Source organism: Trichomonas vaginalis, chromosome I (assembly GCF_026262505.1).
Source record: "Trichomonas vaginalis G3 chromosome I, whole genome shotgun sequence".
In the NCBI taxonomy this organism is placed as follows: domain Eukaryota; phylum Parabasalia; order Trichomonadida; family Trichomonadidae; genus Trichomonas; species Trichomonas vaginalis.
This window is the reverse complement of record NC_067203.1, coordinates 9,504,099-9,516,798: the sequence shown is the minus strand read 5'-3', so window position 1 is coordinate 9,516,798 and position 12,700 is coordinate 9,504,099. Positions and strand designations below refer to the sequence as shown.

The window sequence follows — 12,700 nt, the reverse complement described above, 5'->3', positions numbered from 1 at the left end:
ATGAAGATTCTACCATATGGTGTTATTGGAAGAGATAAAGATGGAAACCCAATATTTGATCCAAAGTTAAAATTAAAGTTACTGACAAGACAACAACTTGAAAAGTTGCTGAAACCAAAACAGGATGAGAAAATGAGAAAGAAAAAAATTTAAATTATGCAATTTTATTTTTATCATAAATGACCAAATTAATTAAGCCAACTATTTCTAAATTAATGATACCAATGAAATCATTTCATGGAGTGCTTATCCCAGGTTCTTCACAATTAGCCGGGGTAGGTGTTGTGACTCAAGGTGGAACATTAGCGAATCCATTCAAATTATTAACTAAAGATGAACTTAATAAAATGATGATAAAATAACTGATAAAAAATTTTATTTCAGTGCTACCATAAAAACAGGTGAAAAAACAGGTGATATCTCACCTAGCCGCTTTGCGGCTCTGACCCTTTGGGTCTCTTCACCTAAATTATGGGCTTCGCCCTTGCCGCTAGCGGCTTATTTTAGGTCAAAGCTTCCACGAGAGAAAAGATTCCTCATTCGCTAAGGATTCCAAAAATGAAAAAATCATTGATTTCGGCTGAGAAAAAACAGCAAAACCCTTCTTCCACGGGAACAAAGAAATAAAGAAGAAATAAAGAAGAAATAAAGTAAATTTTTTATTTATTCCCGTGGAAGATAGAGCACTTTTATGATACTTTTTATTCACGACAAACAAGACAAACAAAGAAAATAAGAAAATACGGCGCTGTCGCGGTTCGAACCACAGACCTTGACCCCTCCATAACACCACCTTAGACCACTGTGCTACGTAGCCTGTCGACATAAGATTTTATAAATTGCATATTTGACGTAAATTTATTTCCCAGTTATTCAAAAATAATTAATTATTGAAGAACTAAAGGTGCTACCATGTTACCATGTGCTACCAGGTAATTCAACTTCTCTGAAAAAATGTGACAACATGACATTTTGACAACAACATGGGTTATTCAAAAATAATTAATTATTGAAGAACTAAAGGTGCTACCATGTTACCATGTGCTACCAGGTAATTCAACTTCTCTGAAAAAATGTGACAACATGACATTTTGACAACAACATGGGTTATTCAAAAATAATTAATTATTGAAGAACTAAAGGTGCTACCATGTTACCATGTGCTACCAGGTAATTCAACTTCTCTGAAAAAATGTGACAACATGACATTTTGACAACAACATGGGTTATTCAAAAATAAATTCAAATCATACTTTATAAAGCAAGACCTTCAGGTCTCGCCGCTTAGCGGCTCATTTACAGGTATTTCATCGTCAGTAAATGAATCATCATCGTCGTTTGGTTCAACCTGTTTATATAATCCTTTCATTTCTTCTTTCAAAACATAATACCATGTCTGTTTACCGTCTATTCTTCTATGTTTCCTATCACATTTATCCTTAATACTCATTTGGAAATTCTTGTCTTTCATGTCTGATGGTTTGCAGAATAGAGCATTTTCACACGTCATACCTGCACACAATTCATCATAATGTGTATTTATCCATACATCTAAAGGATTTGCTGATAATTCAATTAAATCTTGTTTGGCTTCAGTCATCGGTATGATTCGTACATTAAATGATGAAAGGTCGTAATTGATAAAATATGTTAGTAAATTATCATAAAATTCCTTTGTGCATGAATTCATTAAATTCTTGAAGTAATCAAATTGACCCTTGAATTTACCATTAACTCTTAAAACTACATATCTTCTGTCACCAACTTCAATTTTGACAGGGTAAACGTTGTTAGTTACGAAAATGAAGTTTGCAACATTCTGTGCAGTTCTTCTGGGTTGATTCTTTTCATTAATTCTAATCTCATTATCCGTTATAATTGATTTCAAAGCGTTGAAGTTTGCGAGTCTATCTTCACCCACATTCTTGAGTTCATTAAGTACAAGAAACATTTTATTTTCAACTACTGAATTGAAATTACCCGTTAGCTCACTTATTTCAGTAATGTTTTTACATGAATAACCAGCGAGAAGTTCAGAAATAATGTCTGTAAATCTGTTTTTACCTGTTCCCTGAAGTCCTTTCAAAATAATTGCTGTTTCATTCTTGATTCCGGGATGTTGAATCATTGATGCAATCCAGCCGAGAAGGTATTTATACACTTCATCGTTATTATCACAAATGGCTTCTTTAATGAAATCCATAAACATCTCAATTTTTGAGTAATCTGGTTTTTCGAGAATGTTGTATTTATAACCCTGAAACGTTGAGAAAACATCTGGGGAATCAGATTTAAAGCAAACACCCTTAACGGTTAATGAAGACAATTGATTTAGTAGTACATCCCATGCTGTTATTGTTTTACCTTCTTCTTTAAATAATTTAATCATTTTGAGTGACTCTTTCATGTTTGATTGAAGAACAAATGATATTTGATTCATTTTGTCGTGGATATTATAGTCCTTTTGAATGAAATATTTGTTTCCACAATCTACAAAACGGATTACACGTGATAAATCCTCAATTACTTCAGAACTGTTTTTATACTGATGATTTTCAGCCTTGCGTCTAATATCTGTTATCAAAAACGAGTCGTCAAGTTTGATATCAAATGTTATTTTTGGCTTACGTAATAAAGGTAAAACATATTCATCATAATATTCCTTTTGATATAGTTTTAGAATCTTCACCAAAACAAATGGAGAAGTCATTAAATATGCATATCTACTACGTGCTTTTTCAAAATTACTTTTAGCATTTTCTGTTAAACTGCAGAAGTTATAAACGTTATCGTATGCTTCATTAATTAAATGATTAGGTAACGAATTAATAGCTTGAAACAGTGTGAATAATGTTATTTCTTTTTCTAAATTCATGTTTCCACCATCATTATGTACTTCAAAATCACTAATACCATCAACTATGCTCTGAGCTAGTTTATCGTCAATGTTTACATCTTTGTTTTCATTCATGATAGTCTTTATTTCTTCATTCTTCTGTTCAACTCTTACCTTAATATTCAAATCATTTAATATATCATTCACTGTTCTAGTTAATGTTGAATCATAACTTCCACGAATGAATGAGTATGTATTGATTGGTTCTGTTGCATTCTTGCGAACTCTTGAATCAGCCATAACTACTAATGAACGTTTTGAATCATCAATAGAAGTCATGATATCAATATCATAATCATTGCAGGAATAGCATTTAATCATTCTGTTCGAAACTGCATAGAAGAAATTAGTGTTGCAATAAATGTGAAGACCTCCTGAAGCGGTTTTAACGATAACATCTTTATCCGAAAGTTTTGATAAAATGTCTTTTCGAACTGTTTCTTTAAGTTCATCATTGTACGATTTATTGATATCAACATCTATAATCGTTAAATTCGAAATTTTATTTACTAATAAAGCCATACCAGTTTTCCTTCCTCTTCCTCCATCGTGTTTGAGGTAGTTATGTAAATCAATCTTGTTTTCACCAATTCTTTCGTTGAGGGTTTTAGTTTCTGCCACAACTAATTCCTCAGCTAATGAATCAATAACTTTTTCATCAGAAACGATATAGTTGTTGCTGTTGTTTGTTGCTGTCATTTATATAGGAATAAAAAATAAAAACAATTTTAAAACTAACTTTATTTTTGGACTGCATCATATTTCCTGTGATGTTGTCAAAATGTCATGTTGTCACATTTTTTCAGAGAAGTTGAATTACCTGGTAGCACATGGTAACATGGTAGCACCTTTAGTTCTTCAAAAATAAGTCATAACTGCCTTCCTCCTGTGATGTTGTCAAAATGTCATGTTGTCACATTTTTTCAGAGAAGTTGAATTACCTGGTAGCACATGGTAACATGGTAGCACCTTTAGTTCTTCAAAAATTAATTATTTTTGAATAACCTAAAAACATGAGACTTTGTCTCCAGACTCTTTGAGTCACTTCACGATAAAATAAGTGATAACAAATTTTTATTTTTATCATAAATGAATACCCCACAAGCTCAAAATTTACCACGAATCATAACAAGGGAGGAAATGATAAAAATGATGCAAGAACATGTTAAAAATAACAAACCACTAAAATTGAGAAAATGTGGTTATGCGGTAATGATGGAAAGAGAGATGTTGTCGAAGAGGAATAAAAATTAAATTTGGATAGAGTTTAAAAATTCATCTTTATTAAATTCATCTCTTCCAATCAATTTATTTATTCTATTAAATTCTTTTATTTTTGCTTCACTCAGTTTAAGGATTGAACGATAAGTTTCTAATTTTTCGATTATTTCTTTCCTCTCTTTATCGTTTTCAACCCCACCACATTGTGGCTTCTTTTTGTAATAACATATTTTTGATTTAATTCTGTTTAGTTTCTTTTTATATTCATCGTCTGGACTCTTGACTGCTTCGTTGTCACTCATTTTTTACGAAATAAAAAAAATTAAATATTATTTAAATATAATGGAGTAATAAAATAAATCGGAATTTCTATTAATTTATTGTCAACTTCAACTAATGCATTGCCGTTAATATATCTAACAAATTCAGCTATTGTGTCAAATCTTCGTCTTCTTTTGTCATTAATTTATCAGTTTTTCCATAATCGAGATGAATCAAAACTTTATCCCCTTGTTTAAAATTCATGAGCCCCGAATTAATTTGTTCACGTTTAACATCATTTAACCTTTCCATTTGCTTTCTAATATATTCCCATTCTTTTGAAATATCATTTTTCATTTCCACTGGTTTCATGTTTATAGTTCTATGCCATGTATTATTGTAATAATATACTAACTGCTGTATGATGGAGTCATGATTTCCATCCCAGTATATCTGACCGTTAACCCCTAACGCATCTCTAAGAGTTCTCATTACCGCATCAACTATTTTATTATGAAACGTATATGGAGAGGATGAAAAGTAAAAATTAATTTGTGGGAAATAATGAGCCATAGCTGCCTGAAATCCTTTATCACCATCACCCTTATATTATCTACTCTTTCATGATCTAGTAAGTATTGAATAGCTCTTCTTGTTTCCTGTTCTGTTTTCCCTTTCACCGGAATGCAATATAAATATCTAGTGTTAATGTTAATGGCAAATAAATAAGTAACTTTTCCTTTTGAATATTCCAATGATGATTTCGATTACGTATGAATATAATGGAATATGTGGCGCCAATGAAGGGCGACTGAATTTTTCCTTTAACGGTTGAATTTTCGGGTCAATTGGTTTATTTAATATCTTGAAATCCTTTTTAAAATCTTTTTGCTTCTTTAATGTTTGAAATGGATATAATAAAGTGAATGATGAATGATTAACTGAAGGAGGAGGTACTGTCGTTGGAGGTTTTGGTGTTGTAAGTGGTTTAATTTTATCTGCTTTGATTTTGGATGATGAAGTTTTGGATTTCATTCCTTCCTTCATTAATTCTGGATGTATTCTGTTCATTTGTTTTAAATATGCTGTATATAAAGGTTTGATATACTTTCCCGCTTCGAGTTTATGTTGAAGGATGAATTCCAAAAGTTGATCTTCATTTAAAAGTCGGGCTGAATATGGTTTAACTAATGAATCATAAATTAAAGCTTGTGCTTCATTTATGGTCTGAAGGACCTGGGTGTTTTGCACCTTTAGCTGTTGAACATTTGCTACTTTCTCTTTTGGTGTTGTTTTCGGCTTTTTCTCTTTTGGTGTTGTTTTCGGCTTTTTCTCTTTTGGCTTTTGTGACTCAGGATTATATAAATTATATAATTCATCAATATCTTCTTCTGTTAATACTTTATTTTTGAAATCTTTCAACTGTTTAAGTTGTGGTTTAGTTTTTCCCTTTTTATATTCATTATTTTTAATTTTGTCTTTAATTTTAGAAATTATTCTATCATGATATTTCAAAACTTCATTTTTATAATAATAATAATAATAACCCATATCATCACCCGTTATATTGTTATCATATTTTTGGAGATATGCTTTTAAATCATAATAATTAAGAAAATTTTGATTAAATACTAAACCATCAATTAAATTTTCCAAATCCGCGTTATCCATCAAATCCGCGCTATCCAAATCCGCGTTATCCATCAAATCCGCGCTATCCAAATCCGCGTTATCCATTTATATAAAAATAAAATAAATGTTTTAAGGGTGCCCACCTCTTTGAATCATAGTATCAAAACCATTATTTACATATTGAATCGCATCATTAACGGTTCCTCCTTCTAAAACAGTATCAAATGGTGGAGTCCAGATTTCCTGATGATGATCATAAAATCCAGCAAAATTAACCGTATTATTAGGTAAAATATGAATCTCAGCGGTATATCTTCTATCTAAATTTGGATGCCTTATATGTATACCATTACTACCTGGATAAAATCTCAAACCTTGATTTTGTTGACGCATCAAATTATTGAAATTTCTTTCTTCAGGGGTGAATGTTCTTCTCCGTTGATGCTGTGGTGGGATTTGAAAAATTCGTTGTGGTTGATTATTTGGAATCTGAAAGTTAAAATCATTTGGTATAAATCGATTTAGTTCCTTTTGTCTCTTCTGTGGCATTTCATTAAAAATAAAATTTTAAATTGTATTAAATAAATGGCATACAACATCCATTTTCACAACATACAGCCTTAGTGTGTGCTCCTGTTAATGCAGTCTTACCGATTGTTAAGCGAGTCATTGACCCGTTTTTAAGTTGTAAATTAATATTCTGACCATCAAATATCACTTTATCATTTATTATATCCAAATAATTTTTAGGTGTTAATTGTTTATTTTGTCGTAAACTAACTCCTTTCATTTTTTGTGCAATCTTTTTAAAATCACTTCCATCAATTGAACCGTTGAATGAAGTATAACACTTAGGACATAAAGCAACCATGTTATCACCTTGTTTCTCAATTGCTAAACCCAATAACTTCTTCTCATGTGCTTTTTCTTCAGCTTTATTCTTTAATTTAGGTTTAAATTTCTCATTAAAACAGAAGAAATCAAAAGGTGCGAATTTGTAAATGTTTTTATCATAAAATTTTTTATCGGTTACAATTGCTTGAAATGCTTGAGTGTTAGGAAGATTTGGGTCGCCAGCGATTGCCCAATAAGATGAATCAGTATCACCTTCAATGAAATGAAAACGATTAACATCCATGCATTTATACATAAAATCATAAATGAAAACCAAATACCAGTATTTTGCATTATCTAAAGTGAAGAATGCCTCTTGTAAACATGTATCACATCTATAAAATCTATCTTTAAGCATCACTTGATACGTATCCTCTCCTATTTCTCTTATGTTTTTAAACTTATTTGACATACATGCAACGCGTGCCTTCTGTGCATTCATTATTTTAGTCTTTGCGTAATTTTGTGTATTCATTGCATCGTAACCATATGATCCATTAAGTGAAATCTTGCAAAATAAACTTTTTCCTTTATTTCCTTCTAATTCAGCCTTTTGTCTTTCGTTCATAAATTCGTTCGCAAATTCATTAAAACAAGTGTTTTTCGTAAATGTTAAAATTGATTGAATGTCATCAATGATAAAATGAAATCTGTCTATTAGATACCAAAGATAATAAGAAGAAAATGGTTGATATTGGTTGTGTGTTGATGCTAACTGAGTTAATTTCCTCTGTTTCTGGTCAACTGGTAGATTGTTTGATTTCATGTAATTATACATAAAACTGCCAATTGTTTTTTCATCTGTGATAATATCAAGTTTCTTATTATTGGTAAAAAGTTTATGTAATCATTAATGTATTTTTCATCAATGTGACCCTTTACTTCAGCCACGAATAAAGTATTTTTCTTCTTAATTATTCCCAGTGCTTTTGCTTTCTTTGTTGCTGTATCACAAATGATAACACCATTCAATCTTCCCGGCATATACATTTTATGGTCAGTATATTGAATGAAATCATGAGGATTAGATGAAAATGATGAAGGATATAATGAATTAAAGTCAACACCAACGAAATGAGTCATAATGTTGGAAGTGTCCTCATTTGATACAGTTTTAGTTTCTGGATTATATGAAAGTTTATTAATGTGCGTGATTCCTTTAAGATTTACTCTATGTTGAACATTTGATAAACCACCAGTAATTCCATTACGGAGATGTGATAAGCTTCAACTGAATCTAGAGTCATTGGTAAATTATTTTTTAATGTATAATTTCTTAAATTGATTCTTAAACGTTGAACATCTTCATCTTTATTTGATTTTACGACATTGCAATAACAACACATTAACTGACAATTTTCTTTGGTATGTGGTTTTTCATTATCGATTCTATCTAATGTTGGTTTATTTGCATATGTAAACGCTTTACCACACATTTTGCATTTAGATGAAAGGATTAAATCGTGATAGTATTGAAAATCATCCATTGAAACATTGTTTTTAGTATCCCTTTCTGCTTTTTCATCTTGTTTCTTATATGAATCAATTTTATATTTCCAATACTTTTTTGTTAATTCAAAACTTGATTCCACATTTTCTTCTTCTGGATATGTTTCGTTAGGATTGAAGTTCTTATATGCTAACGCGTAACGAATCATTGATGCATTCGATGATAATGAAAGATTATGAAGCATGTCAATTTTATAAACAAATGTTTCTTCAATAATTTTATCAATTGGGTCAATCATAATTTCAACGTCTTTATTGCAATAATGAATAAAATATTCTAATCTATTCTCAAAATTTTTAGCATCATTGAGATATATTTGATAATCTGAATCGGATATTGTTTCTTGAGTTAATGCTGAATAAAATGAATCTTGAGTGAATGGTTCCACTTTATATAATTCATCTTCGTAATTCTCCCATGTGATGAATTGATAAGGGAAAAAGGATTTAACACGTGATTTATTGTTTCCGAAATCTTGAGTGAATTGGTCTAATGTTCCACCCGCTATATAATTTCTGATGTCAATAAATCTTAATTCATATGGACAGTTTGTTTTCTTTACAATGATTTGCTTAAATTGTGAAGAAGAACCCAGCATTGATTTTATTTTCCATTTTGCAGTGTTTAAATCACGAAGAATTAAATTTAAATCAAACTTTCCCGAATTAAAACCTATGATATTCACTTTATTGAATTCCTCATCTAGAAGTTCTTTAAATGCTTCCTTCTGTTTTTCATTTAATGTATGGGACAAAGTCCCCGCCGTTTGGTCCGTTTGCGGCTTCATTAATTCTTCATATTGTTCAATATTTGATTTAGCAACTAATGAACAGGTTGAAAATAAAAATTCAATCCAATCAGAGATGAACGAATCACTTGATGTTAAGCAAAAATTCCTCGTAAATGTTTTATCGTGGTCTACGACCTCGCCGCTTCGGTCCGTTTGCGGCTTTAATTTAACCGTTGATGATACCATAAATGGTTTTAAGTAAGCGTTCAAAGTTGCACATTCAGAAAGTTGAAGTTCTTCTTTAGTCTCTAATGTTTCGAAGTCAAAAGTAATATAATATCTTGTTGGTTTATAATATTCCTGCAAATTGTGAGCTAATAACCACTGATATATCTTCTGTTTCGTGATATGTGGTGCATATGGTTGTTGTGTGTTTTGCAATTGAACGTCTTGAATTAATCTTCCATTATTTTCTTTACATTTCTCACAATGCTTTAAAAATCTTCTTTGGTTTTTCCTTTCTGGATCATCGCGGATAGAATAAACTTCTTCTTTACAATATGGACAAACTTTATATCCTGTGAGTGCTTCAACGTCTGTAATTCTGTCAGCGTGAAGTTTTCCACATGGACTCTGTGTTAATAAAATATTTACTGTTTCAAATTCTGGATCTATCATTATTGATTCCACTAATGGAAAGTCTACCTTATTTATGTCCACGTCTTCTGGTTGAGGAACACAATAATAAAATCAATATTAACGTTTAACATTCTTGCTAATCTCTCACTTTCTGATGAAATGTCAAACCTTCATATGCATCTATGGCTTCATTTAAATAACTTCTACGAGTTTTAGGATTAACACCATCAGGAATGTTATAGAAGCGTTTAAATAACCTTCTACCTTCGGCTCTTATTTGATTATCATTCATTTTAGCTGTTCCGTTTTTGTTCATTTATGTAAGAATAAAAAATTAAAAAATAAATAAAAATAAAGTTTATTTTTTTAAAGTCCATAAAATGAATTAAGAACACATAAATTTTTATCATCTGCGACGTGACGAATACATTTTAATTTACTCAAGAATGCGTACCCTGATACATTAAATCTAATTCCTGTCTTATTTAATTTCACAACTTTGAAAAGGAATGTATGAATAGCTATAAAATGATGAGATGATGTTTTATGGGTTGCTTCCATTTTTTCTGAAATAAATGAATAAATATAATGTTTATAAGTTTTCATATCTTTTATATTCTTAATAACGAATGGTATAGACCTTTCACTTCGTCTTCCTTCGGTGCTGTTCTTTCATATGAAACATTATTAGTATCTTCAATAATGAAACCACAATCACATAAAATTTTATATGTACCAATGGTTTCTTTTGATATTTTATCTAACAAATCAAAAACTTTATCAACACCTGTGCATTTATTTAAATAATAATTTGTGTAAATATCATGATCTTCTTTCTTAATCGTATTTGTTGCATATGTTACATTTTTCAGTGCTTTTTTGAATTTTTCAGAATCAAGAGGAGGTGAAAGTAATATACAGGGTATTCTTCATTATCAATAAATTGTAACTTATGTTTACGAATAAATTTAGTACCTTCTTCTGAAAGTGTTTCGTCTATTTCACCATCTAATAAATTTTGTGTTGATTCTGAGACATAATTTTTATATCTTTCTTCATGAGATTTTGAACTTCTGATTCTGAAGCTGGGATATTCATTAAACCCTCTACTTCATTCTCATTATATTTTTCAACTTCTCTTAATTCCTTAATTTTTTCATCTATTTCATCTCTTATTTTTTCCAGTCTTTCAATTTCATCATATTCATCATCTTTAATCCGTTCTTCATAATATTCAGGGAAAACATCAGGTTCTTTAGGTTTTTCTTCTTCAGATGTGGGATATAAGAAATTTATAACATCATCTTTATTCATTTTTCCATCATAATCTAAATCATTTAAAACTCCGCGAATTTTTGACAATTTCTTAAATAATATTTATAACTTCATAACCTGCCTCCTCTAATATATCCTTTATTTCCTCATTTGTGAATTCCAATTTTTTAACGTCGTTAGTTGTGACACTCATTTTCATACGAATTAAAAAATAAATTATTCAAAAAATGTAAGACATGAATTTTTAAAGTTTATTTTTTTATTTTTTTATTTTTTTTTATTTCATTATGGTAGTTTATTTTTCATTCATGAAAATAATTATATCTGATTTCTTTTACTCTCTCGTATATACTAGATTTAAAGAATTCAGAACATTTCCCATAATCTCCTAAATGTTTTCTTATCCCTAACGTGTGCCAGTTATTATATGAAACTGAATAAACTTTATCTTTATCTTTACACCTTTCATCACTTCCAATATATTTATATCTCAGTTTTGATTTAGTATTTTCATAATCATTAACGTTTAATAATTCACAGTCTTCCTTTTTAAATTGATGTTTAAGATATTCAGGATTTAATACTCTACGTTTATATGCTCCTAACTTAGTTCTAAAGGTTTTTCTACAAAATTTAGGAATTCCATCCTCTTTAATGTCATCAATGATTTCCATTTCATTATTTTCAATTTCTTCTTCTCGTTTATGAGGTCTTTGATTATGACTCCATTGATTCCATGAAATTAAATATTCTTTATCATTATATTTATACCTCATTAGCTTATTTTGGCTTTCATATTCATTTAATAATTCACAATCTTCATTTTTAAATTGAAGTTTAACCCATTCAGGATTTAAACAATGTTTAATTAATCGCGGAATATCTGACATCATCTATATATAGCTTCTTTTATAAAAGATAAAAAAATAAATTATTTTAAAATTAATGTTAATTTTTTAATGATTTATAAATAAATATATTTTAATGCATCGTCTATATATAGTTGTAACAAAAAAAGTCACACAACCCTTCATATCCTACTACTATTTTAATATTGTTTCATTTTGTGTAGATTGCTCGATAATGAAATGTATCAAAAGATTCATTGAATATGAGTCAATGGAAAAACTTAAATCCTTAGGGATATCCAAAATAAATCTTAATAAAGAAGATTCGTCTTGAAAATTAGCTTCCGAAAGTTCTATTTCAGTCGGAGCTGGAAGATTCCGATCATTTATGAATCTCGAAACGACAGAAAATTTGTATTGTTTATATTTCATTATTCGAAATGATAAACTTCAAAATCTAAAATTTATTTTTTACAATATATTTCATCCTATTGTCAAGGCTAAATTTTTCACAGGAAGTGTATCAAAAATTGATAAGATTTATGGTGATCTAATTATGACAATTCAATGCATCTCGTGATATATAGCAGATATAAACACAACTGATATTGCATAACTAATAATTGAGTCAAATAACTAAATTATGTGTTATATTTTACACATATTTCTTCAATTTTGTAATAAATGGATGTTTAACACTAATTTTTTAAGGACTTCGACTTTAGCATCACATAAATATGTTATTTTCTATATTAAAACGTAATTTTGGTGGTCTTAGAATAGAAAAATATGCA

General features: G+C 29.6%; 3 protein-coding genes and 2 pseudogenes across 5 annotated transcripts, besides 2 other annotated features; all 5 read right to left on the bottom strand.

The window, feature by feature from the left end:
• Nucleotides 1-5,185: part of a mobile genetic element that runs on past the window's edge.
• Nucleotides 4,147-4,419, bottom strand: TVAGG3_0958150 (uncharacterized protein; the record flags this gene model as incomplete). The annotated part of the gene is made up of 1 exon (XM_051253388.1): nucleotides 4,147-4,419. One exon carries the CDS (start codon nucleotides 4,417-4,419, stop codon nucleotides 4,147-4,149), a length of 273 nt encoding a protein of 90 aa, XP_051078962.1.
• A 954-nt stretch (nucleotides 5,186-6,139) lies between the features above and the next one.
• On the bottom strand, nucleotides 6,140-6,559 carry TVAGG3_0958130 (uncharacterized protein; the record flags this gene model as incomplete). Its single annotated transcript, XM_051253387.1, has 1 exon — nucleotides 6,140-6,559. The coding sequence occupies one exon, from the start codon at nucleotides 6,557-6,559 to the stop codon at nucleotides 6,140-6,142; it is 420 nt and encodes a 139-aa protein (XP_051078961.1).
• Nucleotides 6,560-6,587: 28 nt separating this feature from the next.
• On the bottom strand, nucleotides 6,588-7,987 carry TVAGG3_0958120 (annotated as a pseudogene). Its single transcript has one exon. A coding segment is annotated over exon 1 (1,400 nt).
• A 549-nt stretch (nucleotides 7,988-8,536) lies between these two features.
• Nucleotides 8,537-9,822: a mobile genetic element.
• A 327-nt stretch (nucleotides 9,823-10,149) lies between these two features.
• On the bottom strand, nucleotides 10,150-11,097 carry TVAGG3_0958100 (annotated as a pseudogene). Its single transcript has one exon. A coding segment is annotated over exon 1 (948 nt).
• Nucleotides 11,098-11,686: 589 nt separating this feature from the next.
• On the bottom strand, nucleotides 11,687-11,834 carry TVAGG3_0958090 (uncharacterized protein; the record flags this gene model as incomplete). The annotated part of the gene is made up of 1 exon (XM_051253386.1): nucleotides 11,687-11,834. A coding segment is annotated over one exon (148 nt), but the record flags the coding sequence as incomplete, so codon positions are not given.
• Nucleotides 11,835-12,700: the final 866 nt, after the last annotated feature.